Consider the following 21,960-nt stretch of genomic DNA (forward strand, 5'->3'; position numbering starts at 1 on the left):
TTCTTTATCCATGAGAGACACAGAGAGAGAGGCAGAGACATAGAGCGAGGGAGAAACAGGCTCCCTGTGGGGAGCCTGATGCGAGGCGAGGGACTCCATCCCAGGACCACACCCTGAGCCTAGGCCCAAACCACCTAGGCCTCCCTGTTATCAATTTCTAATTTAATTCCATTTTTTTTAATTTTTATTTATTTATGATAGTCACAGAGAGAGAGAGAGAGAGAGGCAGAGACACAGGCAGAGGGAGAAGCAGGCTCCATGCACTGGGAGCCCGATGTGGGATTCGATCCCGGGTCTCCAGGATCGCGCCCTAGGCCGAAGGCAGGCGCCAAACCGCTGCGCCACCTAGGGATCCCTTTAATTCCATTTTGATTATAGAGCTTATTTTGTGTCATTTCCATTCTCTTAAGTTTTATATTGTCTATCTTGGTGTGAATGGTATATATACCCTTGATATGAATATATATTCTTTTTTTTTTAAGATTTTATTTATTCACAAGAGATACACACACACACACACACACACAGAGGCAGAGAACACAGGCAGAGGGAGGAGAAGCAGCCTCCATGCAGGGAGCCTGATGTAGGACTTGATCCCAGGACCCCAGGATCATGCCCTGAGCCAAAGGCAGACGCTCAACCATTGAGCCACCCAGGCATCCCTGAATATATATTCTTTCCTTGTAGTGTGGAATGTCCTATCAGTGTCATTTATGTCAGGTTGATTGATAATATTCTTGCTGTCTTCTGTATTCTTGCTGACTTTGTGTCTTATTCTTTCAGTTGCTGATTTTTTTTTTTAAGATTTTTTTTATTCATTCATGAGAGAGACAGAGAGAGAGAGGCAGAGACATAGGCAGAGGGAGAGATGCAAGCTTCATGTAGGGAGCCGGATGTGGAACTTGATCTCAGGACTCCGGGATTACGCCCTGGGGCGAAGGCAGGTGCTAAACCACTGAGCCACCCAGGGATCTCCCCTCTTTCAGTTGCTGATTAGAGAATGTTGAGGTAGCCAAGTATAATTGTGGAATGGTCTTTAGTTAATCAGTTTTTGCTTCATATACTTTGAAGTCCTATTGTTAGTTGCGTACACTTCTTCTTGGTGAATGGATTGTTTTTCATTTAGTGTTCTTTTTCTTTTTATTTTTTTATTTTTAAAAGTTGTATTTATTTATTCATGAGAGACAGAGAGAGGCAGAGCCACAGGCAGCGGGGGAAGCAGACTCCATGCAGGGAGCCTGGTGTGGGACTCAATCCCAAGACTCCAGGATCACACGCTGGGCTGAAGGCAGAAGCTTAACCACTGAGCCACCCAGGCGTCCCTATTTAGTGTTCTTTTTAGTTACTGTTGCTTATTTATTAACTCCTTGTTCAAAATAATCTCTAGCCCATGCATGGCTAAGTAATTTAATAATGTTAGATGCTTTGTTGCTTTTGCTTTGACCTTTTGAGTTTTCTAGCTTTCCCTTCAATTGTTGTATTTTGTGTTGTAGATGGTCCAGGCTGTTTTCAGTGCTCAAGGATAGGCACTAGAATCTGAGCATGAGAATATATGAGAGGATTAGGCAAAAAACAAAAAAAAAAGAGAGAGGATTAGGCATGTGCCATACATTTATAAATAGAACTCTGAAACTGGGAGTTTGAGTAGCACAGATTTAGCTTCTGAATTATGTGCTTGGTATCGTAAGCTTACGGTTCCCTGATTCTTTATTATAATCAAACATGGGTGACTTCAACAATTTTATAAACATAATGTTGAGCATCTAGAAGTGATGAGATAGCAAGGTCAGAACTGAAGTGCCTTATTATATTCAAATCTTTTAAAAAATATTTATTTAAAAAAATAAAAATAAAATGTATTTATTTGAAAGAGAGAGTGACTGCACAAGTGCAAGGAGGGGGAAGGACAGGAGGAAACAGACTCCCCCACTGAGTGTGGAGCCCTGTGCAGGGCTAGATCCCAGAACCCTGAGATCATGACCTGAGGCAAAGTCAGACTCTTAACCCACTGAGGAACCCAGGTGTCTCTATTGTATTCGAATCTTAACTGCTTCTCAGTGTTTGGGGTTTTTTCCCCCCAAAAAAATTATTGTAAAAATGTTCAGACGTAAAATAGTATAATAAACACTCATCATGTACTCCCCTTGTAGATTTAGTTAGCATTTTTCTATATTTACATGTTTGTCTTAAGTATTTATTTATTTATTTATTTATTTATTTATTTATTTACTTATTTATTTGACAGAGAAAACATGTGCACAAGCAGGAGAGGGGGCAGAAGGCAAGGGAGAGAATCTCAAGCAGACTCCACGCTGAGGGCCAAGCCCCACTCAGGGCTCAGTCTCACAACCCTAAGGCCATGACCTGACCCAAAACCAAGAGTCAGATGCTTAAGCCTCTGAGCCACCCAGGTGCCCCAACACACTTTCCCTTTTAACATCTGAACTATTTGAAAGTTGTAAACATCATGACACTTCTAAAAACTTCAGCATGCCTTTCCTTCATTAATAAGACTATTTTCCTACATCTCTATGATGCTATTATATACCTAAGAATATTAAAAGTAGTTTCTTAATGATATCTGTTATTTAGTCTTTTTCAGATTTATCCAGCTATTCCAAAATGTCTTCTGTAACTTTTTTCAAATCAGGTTCTGATCACAGTTCACATTTTGTCTCATTTGTTGTAGACTACTAGTTCTCAACTGGGAAGTCTTGCCTTCCAGTGGATAATTGGCCGTGTCTAAAGCCACTTTAATTTTCTCCTTTCTCCTTTCTCCTTTCTCCTTTCTCCTTTATCCTATAGAAGTATAGTATATTTTCTATAAATAAGTTCAGATTTGAAGTTTAACTAGATTCAGTTAAACATTCTGGATAAGAATACTGTGTCTTTGTTTTTTATACTTCATATTGCAGTGCATCAAGAGCTTGAATCTGGCTATTTCATTCAATAATGAGTGTTAGATACCTACAATGTAATTTTTCCTTAGTAACTAGCAATATACGGGGTGATTCTCTGACAGCTTGTATGTCCTGTTACCCATGATGTTTTAGTATATCTATTGCTGATCCTTTCCCTAATCAATTATGGGGTTGTAAAGAATGATTGTTTTATTTTATTTATTTATTTTTAAAGATTTTATTTATTTATTCATGAGAGGTACACAGAGAGAGAGAGAGAGAGGCACAGACACAGGCAGAGGGAGAAGCAGGCTCCATGTAGGGAGCCTGACATGAGACTCGATCCCAGGTCTCCAGGATCACACCCTGGGCTGAAAGCGGTGCTAAATCGCTGAGCCACCCGGGCTGCCCAAGAATGATTGTTTTAAACATGTCATTCTTCATCACTGGCATTTTTCAGTAAGAAAGAGCCTTTCTTTTCCATATCCCCCTTTTAGAAGTATTAAGATTCGTGAATTTTTATTTATTCAATACATTAAAGTCAATTCTAGTCATTATTTTTTATGCTCCAAAATTGATGGAGCAGTTGTCTCCTTCATACTGTCGCCTTTGTGTCTTTGAGTTGATCTCATTTGTTAATGAGCACTTTCTTGTTCTCTCAGCCCAACCACATGTCCCAGGCTTGCTTTTAATTTTTCCAACCCTCGTCATAAAACTAGCCATTTCTCCAAATGCCCTAGGAGCTTTTAGTCAGATGTGGTATTTAGAACTAAAATCTGGAACTAGCTATGCTTATTACTACTGGGTTGTCATTATTTCCAAGCCCTTTTAGTCAACAGAACTGTAAAAAACTTTTTAAATTATGAGTTCATATTGATGTGTACAATTCAAAATTAACCTAAGTTTTTTGTTTTATTTGATATATTTTTCATTCTTATTAAAAATTTCAGTTCCTGGGGCACCTGGGTGGCTCAGTGGGTTAAGCATCTACCTTTGGCTTAGGTCATGATCTCAGAGTCTTGGGATGGAGCCAACATCAGGCTCCCTCCTCAACAGAGAGTCTGCTTCTCCTCCCTCTTCCTTCTCCTCCTCATGCTCTTTCTCAAATAAATACTTTTTTAAAAGTTCAGTTCCTATTGATATTAATAGCTTTTTATTTGTTTTATCCCATAGTAAATATCCAGTGTTATAGAATTATAGTAATTACTATTCTACATGAATTCTTAGTACTTTAACCTGCTAAGTGAAGTTAAAGATACTTTTGTAGTTTGTTTTTTTGTTCCTTAAAACTTACCCCACTAGGGCATCCCTGGTGGCTCAGCGGTTTAGTGCCACCTTCAGCCCAGGGCGTAATCCTGGCGAGCCGGGATTGAGTCCCACATCAGGCTCACTGCATGGAGCCTGCTTCTCCCTCTGCCTGTGTGTCTCTGCCTTTCTCTCTCTCTCTCTCTCTCTCTCTCTCTTTCTTTCTCTCTCTCTCCCTCTCTCCCTCCCCCTCAAAAAAAAAAGAAAAAACTTACCCCACTAAAGATGTATGATAAGAGTATCATGTTCAAAACTGACTTGAAATAATTATTTTCTATATATGGTTATGTTAACATTTGATACACAGATTCATTTAGTTCTGTGTTCAGTATTAGAGTTTACTTTTTTGGTTTGATTTTATTTTGAAAATGTAAAACATTTACAATTTTTCAAAAGTCACATCTGTAAAAAGCTATACTTGGAAGTCTTGCTCCCATCTCTGTCTCTTCTACCCCATAGCCCTTTTAGATAACCATTTTTATTAATTTCTGGTTTATTCTTCCAGTGTATGTGCTTTTTTTGTTTTTGATTTTTATAAAACCAGATATATAGAGAGGTAGCTGTTTCTCCTATTAAACAAAATGTATCACTATATATATATATTTAATTTTCTGCTATTCTATATTTACAGTTGCATTATATTTCATCATATTGTACCATATACATCCATTAGATTGCATCTAATACGAACAAGCTTGTAGGAAATAATCTTTCATATTTACGTGGAGTATATCTTTTTTTTTTTTTTAAGATTTTACTTATTTATTTGAGAGAGAGCATACAAGAGGGGAGGAAGAGGCAGAGGTAGAGGGAAAACCAGACTCCCATTGAGCAGGGAGCCCAAGGTGGGACTCCATCACAGGACCGTGGGATCATGACCTGAGCCAAAGGTAGATGGGTAACCAGCTGAGCCACCCAGGTGCTCCTACATGGAGTATATCTTGAAAGCAGAATCCCAAAACTGGAATTGCTGGCTCAATGGATAAATAACTGATTATATTAGATGTTGCCAAATTCTCCCTCCATTGGGAATCCTTTGGATAATAATCCTATGGGATCTCAGACTCCTACCTCAAATGTAGGAAAATATCTTACTTTCCACACCTTACCAGTGTCAGATTCGTGAATTGTTGCCTAAGAGTAACAAGCAAGTTTTACTTACTTTTCTCTTATGAAGGAGATTGGAAATTATTTTATACATCATTTAACTTTTTTGTTCTTTGAACTGGATCTTCACACCTCTTGCCCATTTTTCATTTAACAGGTTTTGCTTTTTGTCTTCTCCACTTTTAGTTTTTTATACTATAGAGATCAGCCCTTTGTGATAGAAGTTATGGATACTTTCTCCAGGCTAGTCATTTGTATTTTGACTCCTCCTGCCCCCATATGAAGATTAAGTCTTTTCTCATTGCTTCTGGAAAAGCATTTGTTATCCTTGGTTATGGAGAAATTTATCTATATTTTCTAGTACATACATTATTTCAGTTTTTACATTTAGACCTTTGATTCATGTAAAATTTATTTTGGTATACAGTTTAAAATGTTGACCCAATTTTATCTTTTTTCCAAATGGCTATCCAGTCCTAACACTGTTACTTAAAATGCCTTTTTTTCCAACAGTTTAAGATAAAATCTCTGTCATATATTAAATATCCATGTATATATGGATTTTTTTCTGAACTGCATTATATTCTAAATATTCATATGCCTTACACACTTTGAATTGTAGCGGTTTTATGTTTTAATATTTGTTGTATTTAATATTTGTAATGCCAGCCCCTTTGTTGTGCTGCTTTTTCAAGATTCTCCTAGCTCTTCTCACCCATTTGTTTTTATAATCAACTCATCTAGCTTCAAAGTTTTTTAAAAATTATTTTCAGGAAGCCCGGGTGGCCCAGCAGTTTAGCGCTGCCTTCAGCCCGGGGCATGATCCTGGAGACCCGGGATCGAGACCCACGTCAGGCTCTCTGCATGGAGCCTGCTTCTCCCTCTGCCTGTGTCTCTGCCTCTCTCTCTCTCTGTGTCTCTCCTGAGTGAATAAATAAATAAAATTTTAAAAAAAATTATTTTCATTGGAAACGTGTTAAATGTAGATATTCACTTGGAAAGAATTAACATCTTTATAATGTTAATGTCCAAGTACAAGAGATATCTTAATCTTGTTAAAGTCTTGTCTACTTGTGGGACTTTCAGGAGTTTAAAAAATATATCCTAATAATAGGTGTTGCATTCCAAGTATTGTATATTTTCTGTTACTGTTATACATGGGATCTTTTCTATTATATCTTCTAGCTGGATATTTTATGTATATAAGGCTTACATTTTATATCTTCTTTTTTTTTAAGATTTTATTTATTTATTCATGAGAGATACAGAGAGAGGCAGAGGGAGAAGCAGGCTCCATGCAGGGAGCCGACGTGGGACTTGATCCTGGGTCTCCAGGATCAGGCCCTGGACTGAAGGCGCCGAACTGCTGAGCCACCCGGGCTGCCCTTATATTTTATATCTTATTACCATATTGATTTTTATGCAATTTGAGGACTGATTTTCTTGTATTTTCAGTCACACAATCATATCTGCAATTAGAGATGGTTTTACTTCTTCCTTTCTGGTTCTTACACTTCTGATTGTTTTGTTCTGTCTGATTATGCTGGCTAACACTTTCAAAACAAGGTTAAATAGTTGGGAGGATGGGCATCCTTGACTTGTGTGTACTTCTATCCCTTGAACTACCCATAAATTAATAGAAGTAAAGGTCCTTGCATTGCAAAGAATGTAATTCAAGATAAAACCATTCCCCCAACTCAGTAGAATGAACCATCTGAAAATTTCATATATTTCTTAGAAGGTACAGTGGGCTCCTGTTACGTGACAATATTCTTAGTTCCAATTTTATGTAATTTCAGCCTTCCAAGCAAAGTTGGGGCTTACTTTCTGTGCATTTGTGGGGTTTAACTGTATGTTTCTGTAACTTTTTTTTTTTTATTTTTTTTTAAATTTTTATTTATTTATGATAGTCACAGAGAGAGAGAGGCGCAGAGACAGAAGCAGGCTCCATGCACCGGGAGCCTGACGTGGGATTCGATCCCGGGTCTCCAGGATCGCGCCCTGGGCCAAAGGCAGGCGCCAAACCGCTGCGCCACCCAGGGATCCCACTTTTTTTTTTTTTTAATATGGAATGCTTCGTGAATTTGCATGTCATCCCTTTGTGAGGGCCATGCTAATCTCTGTATCGATCCAACTTTAGTAAGTATGCTGCCAAAGTGAGCACATTTGTGTAACTTTTTTTTTTTTTTTTAAGATTTTATTTATTCATAGAGACACAGCTAGAGAGAGAGAGGCAGAGACACAGGCGGAGGGAGAAGCAGGCACTGTGCAGGGAGCCCGATGTGGGACTTGATCCCGGGTCTCCAGGATCACGCCCTGGGCTGCAGGCGGCGCTAAACCGCTGTGCCACCGGGGCTGCCCCATTTGTGTAACATTTTATTTTATTTATTTTATTTTTTTTTTTTAATTTTTTATTTATTTATGATAGTCACACACAGAGAGAGAGAGAGGCAGAGACACAGAGGGAGGGAGAAGCAGGCTCCATGCACCGGGAGCCCGACGTGGGATTCGATCCCGGGTCTCCAGGATCGTGCCCTGGGCCAGAGGCAGGCGCTAAACCGCTGCGCCACCCAGGGATCCCTGTGTAACATTTTAAAAGAGACTCGCCCATTAAGAAAAGTCCTTGGCATGGCCAACAAGCACATGAGAAAATGCTCTGCATCACTTGCCATCAGGGAAATACAAATCAAAACCACAATGAGATACCACCTCACACCAGTGAGAATGGGGAAAATTAACAAGGCAGGAAACCACAAATGTTGGAGAGGATGCGGAGAAAAGGGAACCCTCTTACACTGTTGGTGGGAATGTGAACTAGTGTAGCCACTCTGGAAAACTGTGTGGAGGTTCCTCAAAGAGTTAAAAATAGATCTGCCATACTGCAATTGCACTGCTGGGGATTTACCCCAAAGATACAGATGCAGTGAAACGCCGGGACACCTGCACCCCGATGTTTCTAGCAGCAATGTCCACAATAGCCAAACTGTGGAAGGAGCCTCGTTGTCCATCGAAAGATGAATGGATAAAAAAGATGTGGTTTATGTATACAATGGAATATTCCTCAGCCATTAGAAACGACAAATACCCGCCATTTGCTTCAACGTGGATGGAACTGGAGGGTATTAATGCTGAGTGAAATAAGTCAATCGGAGAAGGACAAACATTATATGGTCTCATTCATTTGGGGAATATAAATAATAGTGAAAGGGAATAAAGGGGAAAAGAGAAAAAATAAGTGAGAAATATCAGAAAGGGAGACAGAACACGAGAGACTCCTACCTCTGGGAAACGAACTAGGGGTAGTGGAAGGGGAGGAGGGCGGGGGGTGGGGGTGACTGGGTGTCGGGAACTGAAGGTGGGCACTTGACGGGATGAGCACTGGGTGTTATTCTGTATGTTGGCAAATTGAACACCAATAAAAAATAAATTTATAAAAAAAAAGTCATTGGACATACTATGTTGTAGGTTGGCTTTCCTCTTGCCTATTGGTATGCTCAGGCCATTGGTAAGTGGATTTATACTTTAAAAAACAGGGCCAGGGGATCCCTGGGTGGCACTGCGGTTTGGCGCCTGCCTTTGGCCCAGGGTGCAATCCTGGAGACCCGGGATCGAATCCCACGTCAGGCTCCCGGTGCATGGAGCCTGCTTCTTCCACTGCCTGTGTCTCTGCCTCTCTCTCTCGCTCTCTTTCTGTGTGTGTGACTATCATAAATAAATAAAAATTTAAAAAAAAGGTAAATAACAAATAAAATAAATAAAAAACAGGGCCAGGGCAGCCCCGGTAGCGCAGCGGTTTGGCACCGCCTGCAGACTGGGGTGTGATCCTGGAGACTCAGGATCGAGTCCCACATTCGGGCTCCCTGCACGGAGCCTGCTTCTCCCTCTGCCCGTGTCTCTGCCTCTCTCTGTGTCTATGAATAAATAAATAAAATCTTTAAAAAAAAAAAAAAAAAAACAGGGCCAGGAGACCATGTTTGTTTATCTGCCTCCCCCCCTCAATAAAACTAGTTCAGACAACATTAGAAATTATATATATGCCTTTAAAATTATGTTCTTACTTTTTATAAGATAGCATTAAAATGGTGTATTTACTTAGATATGCATACATATGATGTTTGGTGCCTAATCTGTTACAGGTGCTGAGGACTTACAAGTTGAAACTGACAAACTAGAAAACTGCATTACCTCTTCCCTTATTCAGGATTTCTCTTTAGTAAGCATGATCTCTCCAAAGAAATTAATTAGGTGGTAGATGAGATAGGTTGGGGATCTGGTACTGCTCAATTAGCTTTTCCTTTGTCCAATCGGAGACATTCCATTGGTCCTAACAAAGCCTATGAAAGATCAGTGCTGCTAGAAAAACAACACATGCTTTATTTTGAATGACGCTTATAATTGATTTGGTATGTAAAGAAAACCACATTTCTCAGCCTTGGTTAGACATGGAGTGCTATGATGCAAAGAGAACTCTGGACTTTGAATCTAGTCATCTGGGTTCTAGTTTTGGCTCTTTTTGATCTTGAGCAAGTCATTTATCCTTGTTCGGTCTTCCTTACCTTCCTGTCAAATAATAAAGTTGGCTGCTACTATCTAATATCTCTTCCACATCTAAATTCTCAGATATTAGAGAAGTTATGGGAAATGGTTTCGACTGTTGGTATGTTGGTACTGTTAGTTTAAGCATTTATCTCCCTATGTTTATTTTGATAGTTGCTTTAGGTAAAGGGAATATATGTAGTATGTGTGTGTTTGTTAGTGCATTCTAAATTTACATGAGAATAAAATATGAGTATCATTTTAGGCCAGCACCATCTGTTACGGAAGAGTTCTGTGGGATCTATTCTTAATTCTTGGGAGTGACAAAAATTTCCCTTTCGTTTTCATGATCTTCAGACTCTAATCAATCTAATTATAGGGACATTATACCAATCCTATTCCTTGTTACTTTCATGTTTTCAGAATTCTTTGAAACAACATTTTGTCCTTTGATGGTGAGCTCTTTAAATATTCAGTCTTTTCCCTTAGGATGTTGTGTTAGCGAAATGGAATGCTCTGTTTTTTAATCTGTTAAAGCTATTAGTACATGAGTCATATCATGATATTTATATTCTATGGCTTCTCCTTTATTCATTTGAAGAGTCCCAATATTATTACTATTTTATACATTCATTCATTCATTTATGTATGCATTCATCCATTCATGAGACAGAGAGAGAGAGAGAGAGAGAGAGAGAGAGAGAATGAGGCAGAGACAAAGACAAAGGCAGAGGGAGAAGCAGGCTCCATGCAGGGAGCTCCATGTGGGACTTGATCCTGGGACTCCGGGATCACGCCCTGGGCCAAAGAGGAGGCGCTAAACCGCTGTGCCACCTGGGTGCCCTGAAGAGTCTCTATTAAAGCAAGGAACCAAAAGAAGGAAAATAACTATAAACATACTTTATTTTAGAGATCATTGTTTCTTGTTTTGTTTTTAAAGATTTTACTTATTTATTCATGAGAGACACAGAGAGAGAGGCAGAGATGTAGGCAGAGGTAGAAGCAGGCTACATGCAGGGAGCATGATGTGGGACTCCATCCCAGGACAGTGGGATCACACCCTGAGCCAAAGGCAGACATTCAACCACTGAGCCACCCAATTGCTCTGAGATCATTGTTTTTTATCAATAGAATGCCAAAGTGAATTTTTTTGCCAAACGCATTCAATTGTCGAGTAAAAATAAATATTTAAGATAATAGATCCCGAGAAGCAAACTGCATGTTAGATCGATCTATTTATCAGAGTGGGAAGAAGTGCTGACCAGTTATAAGGAAAAATAATATGAGTCGATGAATGTGATTAAGAGGCTTCTGAGAAGGTGAGTTTTTGGCAAAGTTTTAGAAAATAACTGCCTTGGGGAGCCTGGGTGGCTCAGTGGTTGAGCATCTGCCGTCGGCTCGGGGCGTGATCCTGGAGTCCCAGGATCTCCTGCATGTAGCCTGCTTCTCCTCCCTCTGCCTGTGTGTCTTGCCTCTTGCTGTGTCTCTCATGAATAAATGAATAAAATCTTTTAATAAAAAAGAAAGTAACTGGATTGATGGGGGAAAGAAGGGTATTTTCTGAATAAAATAATTAGGTTTCTTTATTAATCTTTTATTATATGTTAAACCATGGAATTAAAAAACAATGTGGTGGGCTTCCTGCAATGGGGCCGCCTTCTCCTTCTGCCTGTGTCTCTGCCTCTCTCTATCTCTATCTCTCTATCTCTGTCTCTCATGAATAAATAAATAAAATATTTTTAAAGAGATAAATAAAAAATAAAAAACAATGTGCTTGGTTGCCTGCAGTTTAAAGATTTAAAACAGAAATTTGGGGAATAAGAACTGTTTCCTGTTTAAATCTATTGTTAGAGCATAATACTGTACTTAGTCCCAGATATATGAATGATACTGAGCATCTGTCTTGGTGTCAGGAGTCAGGTGATGTATGAGAGATAAACCTGAAAGTATCACAGCATGAGATATAATCTAATTGAATATACATAGTTTACTTCGTTTTCTTCATAATTGAGAATGACTGACTTGGTGCAAAAAAAACATAGCTTCTGGGATCCCTGGGTGGCGCAGCGGTTTGGCGCCTGCCTTTGGCCCAGGGCGCGATCCTGGAGACCCGGGATCGAATCCCACGTCGGGCTCCCGGTGCATGGAGCCTGCTTCTCCCTCTGCCTGTGTCTCTGCCTCTCTCTCTCTCACTTTGTGCCTATCATAAATAAATTAAAAAAAAAAAAAAAAAAAACATAGCTTCTTCGCTGCTAGGTTGATTTCTGCGTCTAGGTATTTTCAGAAATTCAAGTTTGTGATGTCAGCTAAAATCGAAGCACAACATTTGGTGACCAATTTCTAGAAAATATACTCATAAATGCACAGGATGTGCATGACAATCATAGAACAGTTCTTTTTAAAACTGAGGAAGGCACTTTATGTTAAATTCTTAGAATGTCAAGTTCTATTCAGAAGTTATGAGAAAAGACTTAGCCTGTATATTTTTGAAAAACATGTCAAGGCTTTTGATTTCATATATATAGTATTCCCAAATTTATTTTTACTTAGCAAACACATATTTGCAGTTTTATTATATACCAATCCTTTTTTGGTGCTTTACAAATATTAAATCCCTATAAAACCCTAAATGTTTTCACAAGAACATAGTTTAAATGCTTTTGCTAAATATCCATTTTTCCCCAGTTCATTTAATAAAGATATGTTAGGCAATAAATTGCATTTAGTTTAAAATGAAGCTTTTTATTTTATTTGTATATTTATTTAAGTAGGCTCCATGCTCAGTGTGGAGCCCAATGCAGGGCTTGAACTCAGAACCCTGAGATCAAGACCTGAGCTGAGATCAAGAGACAGACACTTAACCAACTGAGCCACCCAGACACCCCTTAATGAAGCTTTTAGGGATGCTGGGTGGCTCAGCGGATAGGTGTCTGCCTTCAGCCCAGAGTGTGATCCTGGAGTCCCAGGATTGAGTCCCACATCGGGCTCCCTGGATTGAGCCTGCTTCTATCTCTGCCTGTGTCTCTGTATCTTTCATGAATAAATAAAATCTTTAAAAAAAAAAAAAAAAGAAACTTAAACTTCATATTTTGTAATGAAAATTCTGCCCTGCTCAGCGGTTTCACTAAAATAGTTATGTTGTAAAGACTTAAGTATTTTAATAATAGACATTCTTTATTACATGTTTGTGATACAGAGAAAAGTAGAGACCAAGACAGAGAAAAGGAAGCTTATTTGATGTTACAAGTATTTATTTTGTCTTTCTTACTCTTACATAAAGTAATTACTTTGGAACTTTACAGCATATAGATTTGAAACGGATTTGGAGTGATTAAGTATAATGTGTCATTTGTCCTTTTTTGGGGACTTTGTTCTTACACCTTCATTAGGTAAGGAGAGGTAAAATAAAGCTACCTCATATTCATTAAGGAAGAGAGCTTGCTTTTTCCAAAGTATTTTCTACCTTAACTTTTTTTTTTTTTAATTTTATTCATTTATATGAGAGAGACAAAGCAGGGGGAGGGGCAAAAGGAGAGGGAGAAGCAGACTCCCCCACTGAATGCATAGCCTGACATAGGGCTTGATCCCAGAACCCCAGATCATCACCTGAGTCAAAGTCAGACACTTAACCTAGTGAGCTACCCAGGCACCCCTATTTTTTACCTTTAAAATTAGATTGTTTTTCTGGTGGATCCCTCTGAGAAACCTCTTTCGGTTTCTTAGGTTTAAGTACTGAGATTGTTGAGGTTTTGTTGTTTTTGCTTTTTGACAGAATTTTTTTTTTTTTTTTTTTTTTTTTTTTTTTTACAATGACAGAATTATAACAGATTTTTTCCTCTGGTATATTTAATATATGGGAAGCTAAACAGTTCTCTGGAACTATTCAGAAAGACCCGAAACTTTATTCAAATTGGGGTCTTATTTGAATATTGAATAGATAACTTTGAGTAATGTATAATCATTTGAATATTGAATACTTATTCAAATAGGTATTTACCGATTGTATCCTGTCTTCTACTCTCTATTCAGTAAACTGAGTGTTGTCCCTAAACTATTACTGACTTATCTAAAGGTTAATATAGCAGAAAATAAATTTGCCTTTCATTTTATCTTGTTGGTAGAATCAGTAGGGGATTGTGATTACCTGATGTATTCTGAACACCTTTTAGAGAATAATGCTCTGTATACATTTATTTGTTATTTGGAAAATGCAGGGGAAAATCGTTAGTATAGATTGTGTTTCTAATGTTTGAATTAAACCTGATACACACATCTATACTGTTACCCTTAATGAATGTTCGGTAAATACTTCTTAAAGGGGATATTTGGGTTGTCTTTCCAGCCCTGCTACTACATAGACTGTTTTCCTACTTTACTTTCCATACCTTTTTAGAACTCAACTGGTTGGCATTTTATTAGGATGGATAAGCTACAGGGCCAAAAATTACAGGGAGTCAAACACTGAATGTTTTAAGAGAAAAATAGCTGACAGTGGCATGGCCTGCTGTCTTTTTCCTTGAGATAAAATAGCCAGATTATGTGGAAAAAGCATGGTTTAATCCAAGCATCAAACCAGATACACTTTGTTGCATTAGTTTGTTCTGTTATCAGGAACATAGCCTGGTGTACAGTATAGAGATTGCCCAAGGACTGGTGTAATTTTATTTCTGTTATGAATAGCCCAAATTTCATTTGGCTATAGGCCAGTAAGGGAGTGGTTAATTTCGTAGCTTCTTTAGAACCATTTTGAGAGTAATTTCTTTTAAATTAGTATTCTTTCTGCAATTAAATATAGAACAGTGAATTTTGATGCATACCCTCTCCTTCCTACCACTCTGTCATTTACTTCCCACCTACTCTTACCCTAGATTCCATCAAGCCTCAATTTTCTTTTTACTTATTTTTCCGTCTGTCAAACTATTTCTTATCTATGGCACTGCGTAAGATTAAGAATGGCTCTCTGTATTGGTATGAGATTGGTGATCATAAGCCAGGTAAGTATCTAGGTAAAAGAAGCTACAACAGACTTGTTCTAGCATTATTAATTACTATGTAACATTCCCTAAGGAGCTATGCTGTCTTTTACAGCAAAAGAGGAGTAGACTCTTGCTCTCTTTTTTCTTCTCTAGGTTTGAAACTAAAGTGGGGTAATGTAGTTCTGCTGGTTGGAGTCCTCCTGTGGTCCGGGAACAGGATCACCTGTTCAATCCTATTTTCACTGATTTCTAACCATCTCTCTCACCCTTTCCAAATTACCTCATATATGGGGTTCAGAGAGAGGCATTTACAGTTCCTTGACTGAAGCCCAGAGTGGAGTGCTCCTATGGTCAGGTTTCCTCATGGAGCTAGTGGTTTTGACTGTTCCTTTGGATACCACAAAGCAGTCTTTCCCCTCCTAAGAATTTCTCAGGTCCTACTTTTTGGCATCACATGTCCAGAGTCCTGAGATTCAAGCTAATTTGCTACTTGATTTTTCCTAGTATCTTACCTCTTTTATGGCATCCTTTGACTTTTTAAAATCCTGCCATTATTGTCTGATGAAACACTTATTGCTGTTTTTCTAAGTAATTTTTAAAACCATCCTTTGGAGAAGGCATACTGAGTTGAAGAGAGTTCTTAACTTGTCACTGGACATTTTGGATAGAGCCATCTAATGTCTCCATTTGCTCTTGTAATTCTAAAATGGGAAATTTCAGAATGCAATAATTAATTAGTAGGCAGACTTCTAGCTATAATTTTGATGAATGAATCAAAGAGGAATGAACAGATAACTTTTTTTTTTTTTTTTTAAGATTTATTTACTCATGAGAGACACACAGAGAGAGAAGCAGAGACACAGGCAGAGGGAGAAGAAGCAGGCTCCCAGCGGGGAGCCCAGTGTGGGATCAAGTCCCGGGCTCACGCCCTGAGCTGAAGGCAGATGCTCAACCACTAAGCCACCCAGGCTTCCCATGACCAGATAACTTTTAATACATCAGTTCTAAGTTTTGGTTTTGACGACAGCTTTTTTCTTTCTTCTCAGTCGCTTTAGGTCGTAACCAGCCTTTGAAAAAGGAGAAACCCAAATGGAAAAGCGATTATCCCATGACAGATGGACAACTACGCAGCAAGAGGGACGAATTTTGGGATACTGCACCAGCTTTTGAAGGCCGTAAAGAGATTTGGGATGCCTTGAAGGCTGCAGCACATGCTTTTGAGAGCAATGATCATGAACTGGCACAAGCAATCATTGATGGTGCAAACATAACATTACCACATGGTAGGTTTGGTGGTCCTCAAGGACACAAGAAACTTAATGAGCTCCATTCTAATAGCAAGAAACCAAATGGAAAATGTTCATTTTTCTTGCTGTGCATTTTCTTTTTCTTTTTGCAAAGAACATTTCTCTTTGTTTCTTTGTGTGTCTTTCAGCTTGAGAAAGATTTACATTGTGTGTTTATTTTATTTATTTGTTTATTTATTTATTTACTTGTTTATTTCTTTATTTTAAAGTTTTTATTTATTTATTCATGAGAATACACGGAGAAGAGAGAGAGAGAGAGAGAGGCAGAGACACAGGCAGAGGGAGAAGCAGGCTCCATGCAGGGAGCCCGACGTGGGACTCAATCCCAGGTCTCCAGGATCACGCCCTGGACTGAAGGTGGCGCACTGAGCCCCTCAGCCTGCCCTATTTATTTATTTTTTTAAGTAAGCATTGCACCCAGTGTGAGGCTTGAACTCATGACCTCAAGATCAAGAGTTTCATGCTCCACCAACTGAGCCAGCCAGGTGCCCCAGTATATTCTGTTTTTAAAACCGTTTTAATCTCAAGAAAGAGAACAGTTGATAACCACCAGCTTTCCAGCTTCCATACTCAGAAACTTCCTAGTTCTTCATCATGAGGCCTCCACCCCCTGTCCTAATCTAGAGGTTCTACTTCACTTCCTATGAGCACTAGAGAAGTCTCAAATTTAGATTTCAGAAACTGTGGAGACTCAGTGGATGCTCCTTTAGTCATTATACTTTCTCATCAAGCCTATTTTTAGTGTAATGAGCAAACCTAAACTTAGAAGTCACATGTTCTTAAGGACAGTTTTCTATGATTGCAGCCCTGAGCATTATTAAGAACCTCTCTCTCTTTTCTTAGGAATGGGACTCTAAGGACCACCATTAGCTTTGAGTATTTCCAGGGACACATATCTGCTGGACCCATGCACATCCTCTTGTTTGGTCTCCTTGATTAGGGACATTTCAAAAATTTTTCATGGTATACTGAGATTAAAGTGTTAATTTCATATTACAGCCTTAGCTTTTCTGATAACTGTTATTTATAATTTTTTCTCTTTAGTTTCTCAAATTAATATTTTGTCAAGTTGTCTCTTTAACCCCCCTATATAATCACCTGCATTCCTTTGCAGTTTTCTATTCCTTTATACCTTCATTGTTTCTATTTCAGTATCTCGATTTGTCTTCATTTTCAGAACACTGCTTTTCACTGTTTAACCATCTGCTTTATGTCCTTTCCTTTTATTTTTTTTTTAAGTTTTATTTATTTTAAGTAACTCCACAGCCAACATGCGGCTCAAACTCACGACCCAGAGATCAAGAATCGCATGTTTGTTCCAACTGAGCCAGCCAGACTCCCCTGACACCTTTTCAAATAATATTTAACTTAGTATCCTTCCCAGTTTTCAAAATCTCTGTTAATTTTCTGAATTAACTATGCTTCCGAAAAACTTTTAAAAATACGTACTCCATAGCTGTTCTATTCTTTATTATGAAAGCTTATTAGTGTAGGCTTGGGTAAATAGCATTTATTTAGCATATTTAGCATTTATTTAGTATATAGATGACTTTCTGCACAGGTGTAAAAATGATCCCTCCTACATTTGAAAAAATGTGTAGTTGAATGTCATTTCAGTATGACTCTTTAGTCCTGATTTTCATGGGTAGTCTCTGAATTCTTTGCCTCTTGTATGATTGGGGGTGGACATCATCTTGCTCCATTACCTCTTTTAGTTCTATGTTTTGTCTTCAAATATTACCTTTATATAATATAAAGACCCTTCCTTTATAATTATTTTTACCATCCTTCTCTTTTTAATGTTTATATCACATATTTTTAAAGCAGTATTTATTTGTTTGTTTGTACAGGTTTGCCAGGTGGGAGTAGGGATGGAGAGTGGGAAAGAATTATTCATCTGTGATTGTCTTAATTTGGAATCCTAAGATTCAGAACCTTAGAACTTTGACTTCCTTATTTTGTGCCTATCATAGTTACCTATGGGAATATCTTGATATTCTATAAATCATGGCCTTGTTTACAAGTTCATGGAGGCAAAGTAGATCTACTTTATGTAAGGCAGGGGCCTATGTATATTTTATTAGATACGGGCTCAGGTCTCTAAATACTTATTTCTCATTTTTGCTTATCTAGGTGAACTGCCAAGAAAAGTAATGTTGCTGGCAGTCTCACCAACCAACAGGTTAGGGAGAATTATTCTTGGAAATTTGATAGGATTAGCTTCTACTTCCCTTCTGTGTTTAAGGAGTGTTTTCTGCTTTAGCACGAAGGAATCAAACTAATGTCCAGTCTTTTCTTGTTCAAAGCTCTATTTCTTGTTTAAAGTCTCTTTCTGGGTATTGCTATCATTGCTACCCTTGATTGAATTCCCTTGTTTGTATCTGAAACTTAACTGTGTTTCTTTAGTGGATTTGTGAATTGTGTCCACTCATGTACCTCTAACTCATCGTCAGTTTATAACTTAGCTATTTAGCTGCATGCTTTTACCTAGACATATTCAGTGGTGTTACTGAAATTTCTTCCATCTTCTTGATGTAGTTATATATTTGAAATAAGTTAAATATTTGGACACATTTTGTGGTTTTAGACCCTAAACATCCTATACTTCATAGTTTAAGTTTAAAATATTTCATAGGCTTTAGCTCTCTAGCTCAGGCTTTGGTATCAGACCTAGCTTTACTTCCTGCTTCTACTGTATTACCACTCATGGCTATGCAACTTTGGGCATTTCTGTAACTTTCAGTGTTACCATTTGTAAAATACCGATTATAACTATCTACCTTATAGGGTGGTTGTACTGGTTAAATGTGATAATAGCACATGTGGATTACTTACCATAGTCCAAAAAGCACTTGATAATAGTGGTGCTAATGATTGTTTTTCTTGAACTCTGGCATTAACAAGTAAATTCCTTGTACCAAATTCTTTAATTATTAATTTGATAATTATACTGGTAACATCTTTCTCTGGCTTTTGGAGAACTCTACCTATGTCGCCTAATAAAATTTTGAGATTATGTTGATTTCAAGCAACAATAACAGATTTATTAATGCTTGGACACCAAAGTATTGATGACATAGTTTAGCATCATCCCTTTGTAGGCCCATCCCTATTCTTTTCATCTATATCTGTATTACCCATAAGAGTATTGAACTGATCTTAGATTGACAATCTGAAGAGATCTTAGGGCATACACTCCTTTCTAAGCTTCCTTCAGTCAAGTCTCTCTTGTTTTCATCTAATTTTTTTGTTTTCTCTTCCCATAATCTTATTATCTCAACCTATTCATATTATCTTTGCAATATAAATATTAAAAATTCTTTAAGTTTGAGAACTATATGGAAAGATCTTTGTAAATGTTATTTTATACGTCTTATTATCTTGTCTGTTATTTTAGATTTTATTTGTAAAATAAGCAAGGATTATATACCCTTTTTGGTTTAAATTGTATTTGGTATCAATGTTATATGCACAAAAATTATGTATTTGTCAATGGCTTTTTTTCCTGTGTAATGATAATTATCTTATTTCCTGAGTTAGTTTTCAAAGAAACAACCAAAACACCTCCTATCACCCCATGCCCCTGCCCCTGCCCCATGTTTCCTCCTTTGTTTCTTTTTCATACAGTGGGTTCCATGAATAATTCTGTTCTTGTCTCAATTCCAGTCTGTAGGTCGTATTCATTATATTTCTGTCTTGTCTAAGCATAAAATAATTCTGTGCTTTTCAGTTATCTTCCTTTATTAATATCAGTGATGTCTTTAGTTCATTATTCTCAAATGGCAATAGGGAGAGTTAGAAGATGGTGTCATGACTACCTGGAAATTTTATATGTGCGTATATATTTTCATTCTGGAAATTGTGACTCAGATTGAGGATGTTATGGACATGTGTATTGTGGAAAAATCTCTCTGGATGATTCTGGTATTTGATACCTCTTTTCTATAGCCTCCCATCCTATAAGAATTTTATTTTTCATGATTTATACATTTTTTTCATGGTCCTAAATTTCTTAAAGAGTATCTCTTTTTTCTAATTGATTGCTATTTGACCATTACCTAAAAATCCTAAAAACACTCCTAATAGAGTATTTTGCCATGAAACTAGGTTACAGATTAAGTGGTTTATACAAATTAGCATAAACTGAGGGTTTGTTTGGTTTTTTTTTTTTAAAGGAGGGGCACCTGGCTGGCTCAGTAGGTGTAGAGCTATATGATTTTTTTTTTTTTTTGAGCCATATAATTCTTGATCTCACAGGGTAGTGAGTTAGAGCCCCATTTTGTGTGTAGAGATTACTTAAATTTTTTTAAGGTGGTTATTATTTTCATTTTTCAGAGTCTGGCGCATAGTGACTATTCACTAATTTTCAGTTAAAGCTTGTTCAGAAACAATACCTGTTTCATAAGATGAGCATTTAATGCTCTTTAGAATTACTATATAGAAGATTAAAGAGGATTTTTTAAATTGGCTACTCCTCCCTACTTTCAAATTTTCTAGAAAGGTGGTTGTTTGTTTATTTAGCATCTCAATTCAAATGTAAAAGCTCCCCTCTTAACCTTTCTCGTTTAGAAGAAGTAGCTAGCTGCTTACTATTATTCAAATACTTTTCTCTTTCTTACAGACTTAACTCCAACTTTACTCTTCCTACTTCTTGTGGCTAAACATTGCCAGGTGTTCAGTTAGGCTTTTGAAGGTCCATTTCTTTTGTCCTTTTTCATGCTTAGGGATAGAGGAGGTAGGAAAGGGTAATTCTTTAAAAACTTTTTAAAATCACCTTCAAGGGATCCCTGGGTGGTGCAGCAGTTTAGCGCCTGCCTTTGGCCCAGGGCGCAATCTTGGAGACCCGGGATCGAATCCCATGTCTCGGGCTCCCGGTGCATGGAGCCTGCTTCTCCCTCTGCCTGTGTCTCTGTGCCTCTCTCTCTCTCTCTCTCTGTGTGTGTGTGTGTGTGTGTGTGTGTGTGTGTGTGTGACTATCATAAATAAATAAAAATTAAAAAAAAAACTTTAAAAAAAATAATAAAATAAAATCACCTTCAAAAAAATAAATAAATAAAATAAAATCATTTTCAAAATAAAGGAGGGAAAAGAGTTGCCCAGAATTTTGTTTTCTTTTTTCCTGGTTTTATCTCAAAATACATCAAATGTGAATAAATTATTATAATACAGTATAAGTTGTTTTTTTTTTTTTAATTTTTATTTATTTATGATAATCACAGAGAGAGAGAGAGAGGCGCAGAGACACAGGCAAAGGGAGAAGCAGGCTCCATGCACCGGGAGCCCGATGTGGGATTCGATCCCGGGTCTCCAGGATCGCGCCTTGGGCCAAAGGCAGGCGCCAAACCGCTGCGCCACCCAGGGATCCCCCACAGTATAAGTTTTTAAAAATCAAGGCACTTATGGGTGCCTGGTGGCTCAGTTGGTTGACTGTACAACTCTTAACTTCAGCTCAGGTTGTGGTCTCAGCATTGTAGAATCAAGCCCCACATCAGGCTCTGTGTCTGCTTGGGGTTTTCATTCCCTCTGTACCTCCCGCTTCTTGTGCACACACTCTCTATCCCCCCCCCACCCCAAAAAATAAATACATAAAAACTTTAAAAACTTTTTTTAAAAATAAAGGCAGTTATAAATAGAGTATTTCTACGTATAGAGAGCTAACATGATGAACACCTGGACTGAGAATCAGGGGTAATAAAATACTCAAAACTCATGTTTTTAGCTGATGTTATATAATCCACATGCCTATAATAATCACCTACAATAGTCTCCATTTTTGACACAAGAAGGGGGTGCATTCAGTTAAGCATCTGACTCTCTTGGTTTCAGCTC

The 21,960-nt window shown here is 37.9% G+C and overlaps 1 protein-coding gene and 1 non-coding gene across 5 annotated transcripts in view; one reads left to right on the top strand and one right to left on the bottom strand.

Moving 5' to 3' along the window:
* The window catches only part of UBTD2 (ubiquitin domain containing 2), a 71,696-nt gene that overhangs the window by 37,505 nt on the left and 12,231 nt on the right, over window positions 1-21,960 (top strand). For all 4 annotated transcript variants that reach the window (XM_038534752.1, XM_038534755.1, XM_038534753.1 and 1 more), the window contains exon 2: window positions 15,871-16,107. In XM_038534752.1, the coding sequence (XP_038390680.1) occupies window positions 15,871-16,107 (237 nt within the window). The remainder of the gene's footprint in view (window positions 1-15,870; window positions 16,108-21,960) is intronic.
* Window positions 7,373-7,476, bottom strand: LOC119871681. The gene has a single exon (XR_005358752.1). It is a non-coding gene; the product is annotated as a U6 spliceosomal RNA (small nuclear RNA).

This window comes from Canis lupus, chromosome 4 (assembly GCF_011100685.1).
Source record: "Canis lupus familiaris isolate Mischka breed German Shepherd chromosome 4, alternate assembly UU_Cfam_GSD_1.0, whole genome shotgun sequence".
In the NCBI taxonomy this organism is placed as follows: Eukaryota; Metazoa; Chordata; class Mammalia; order Carnivora; family Canidae; genus Canis; species Canis lupus.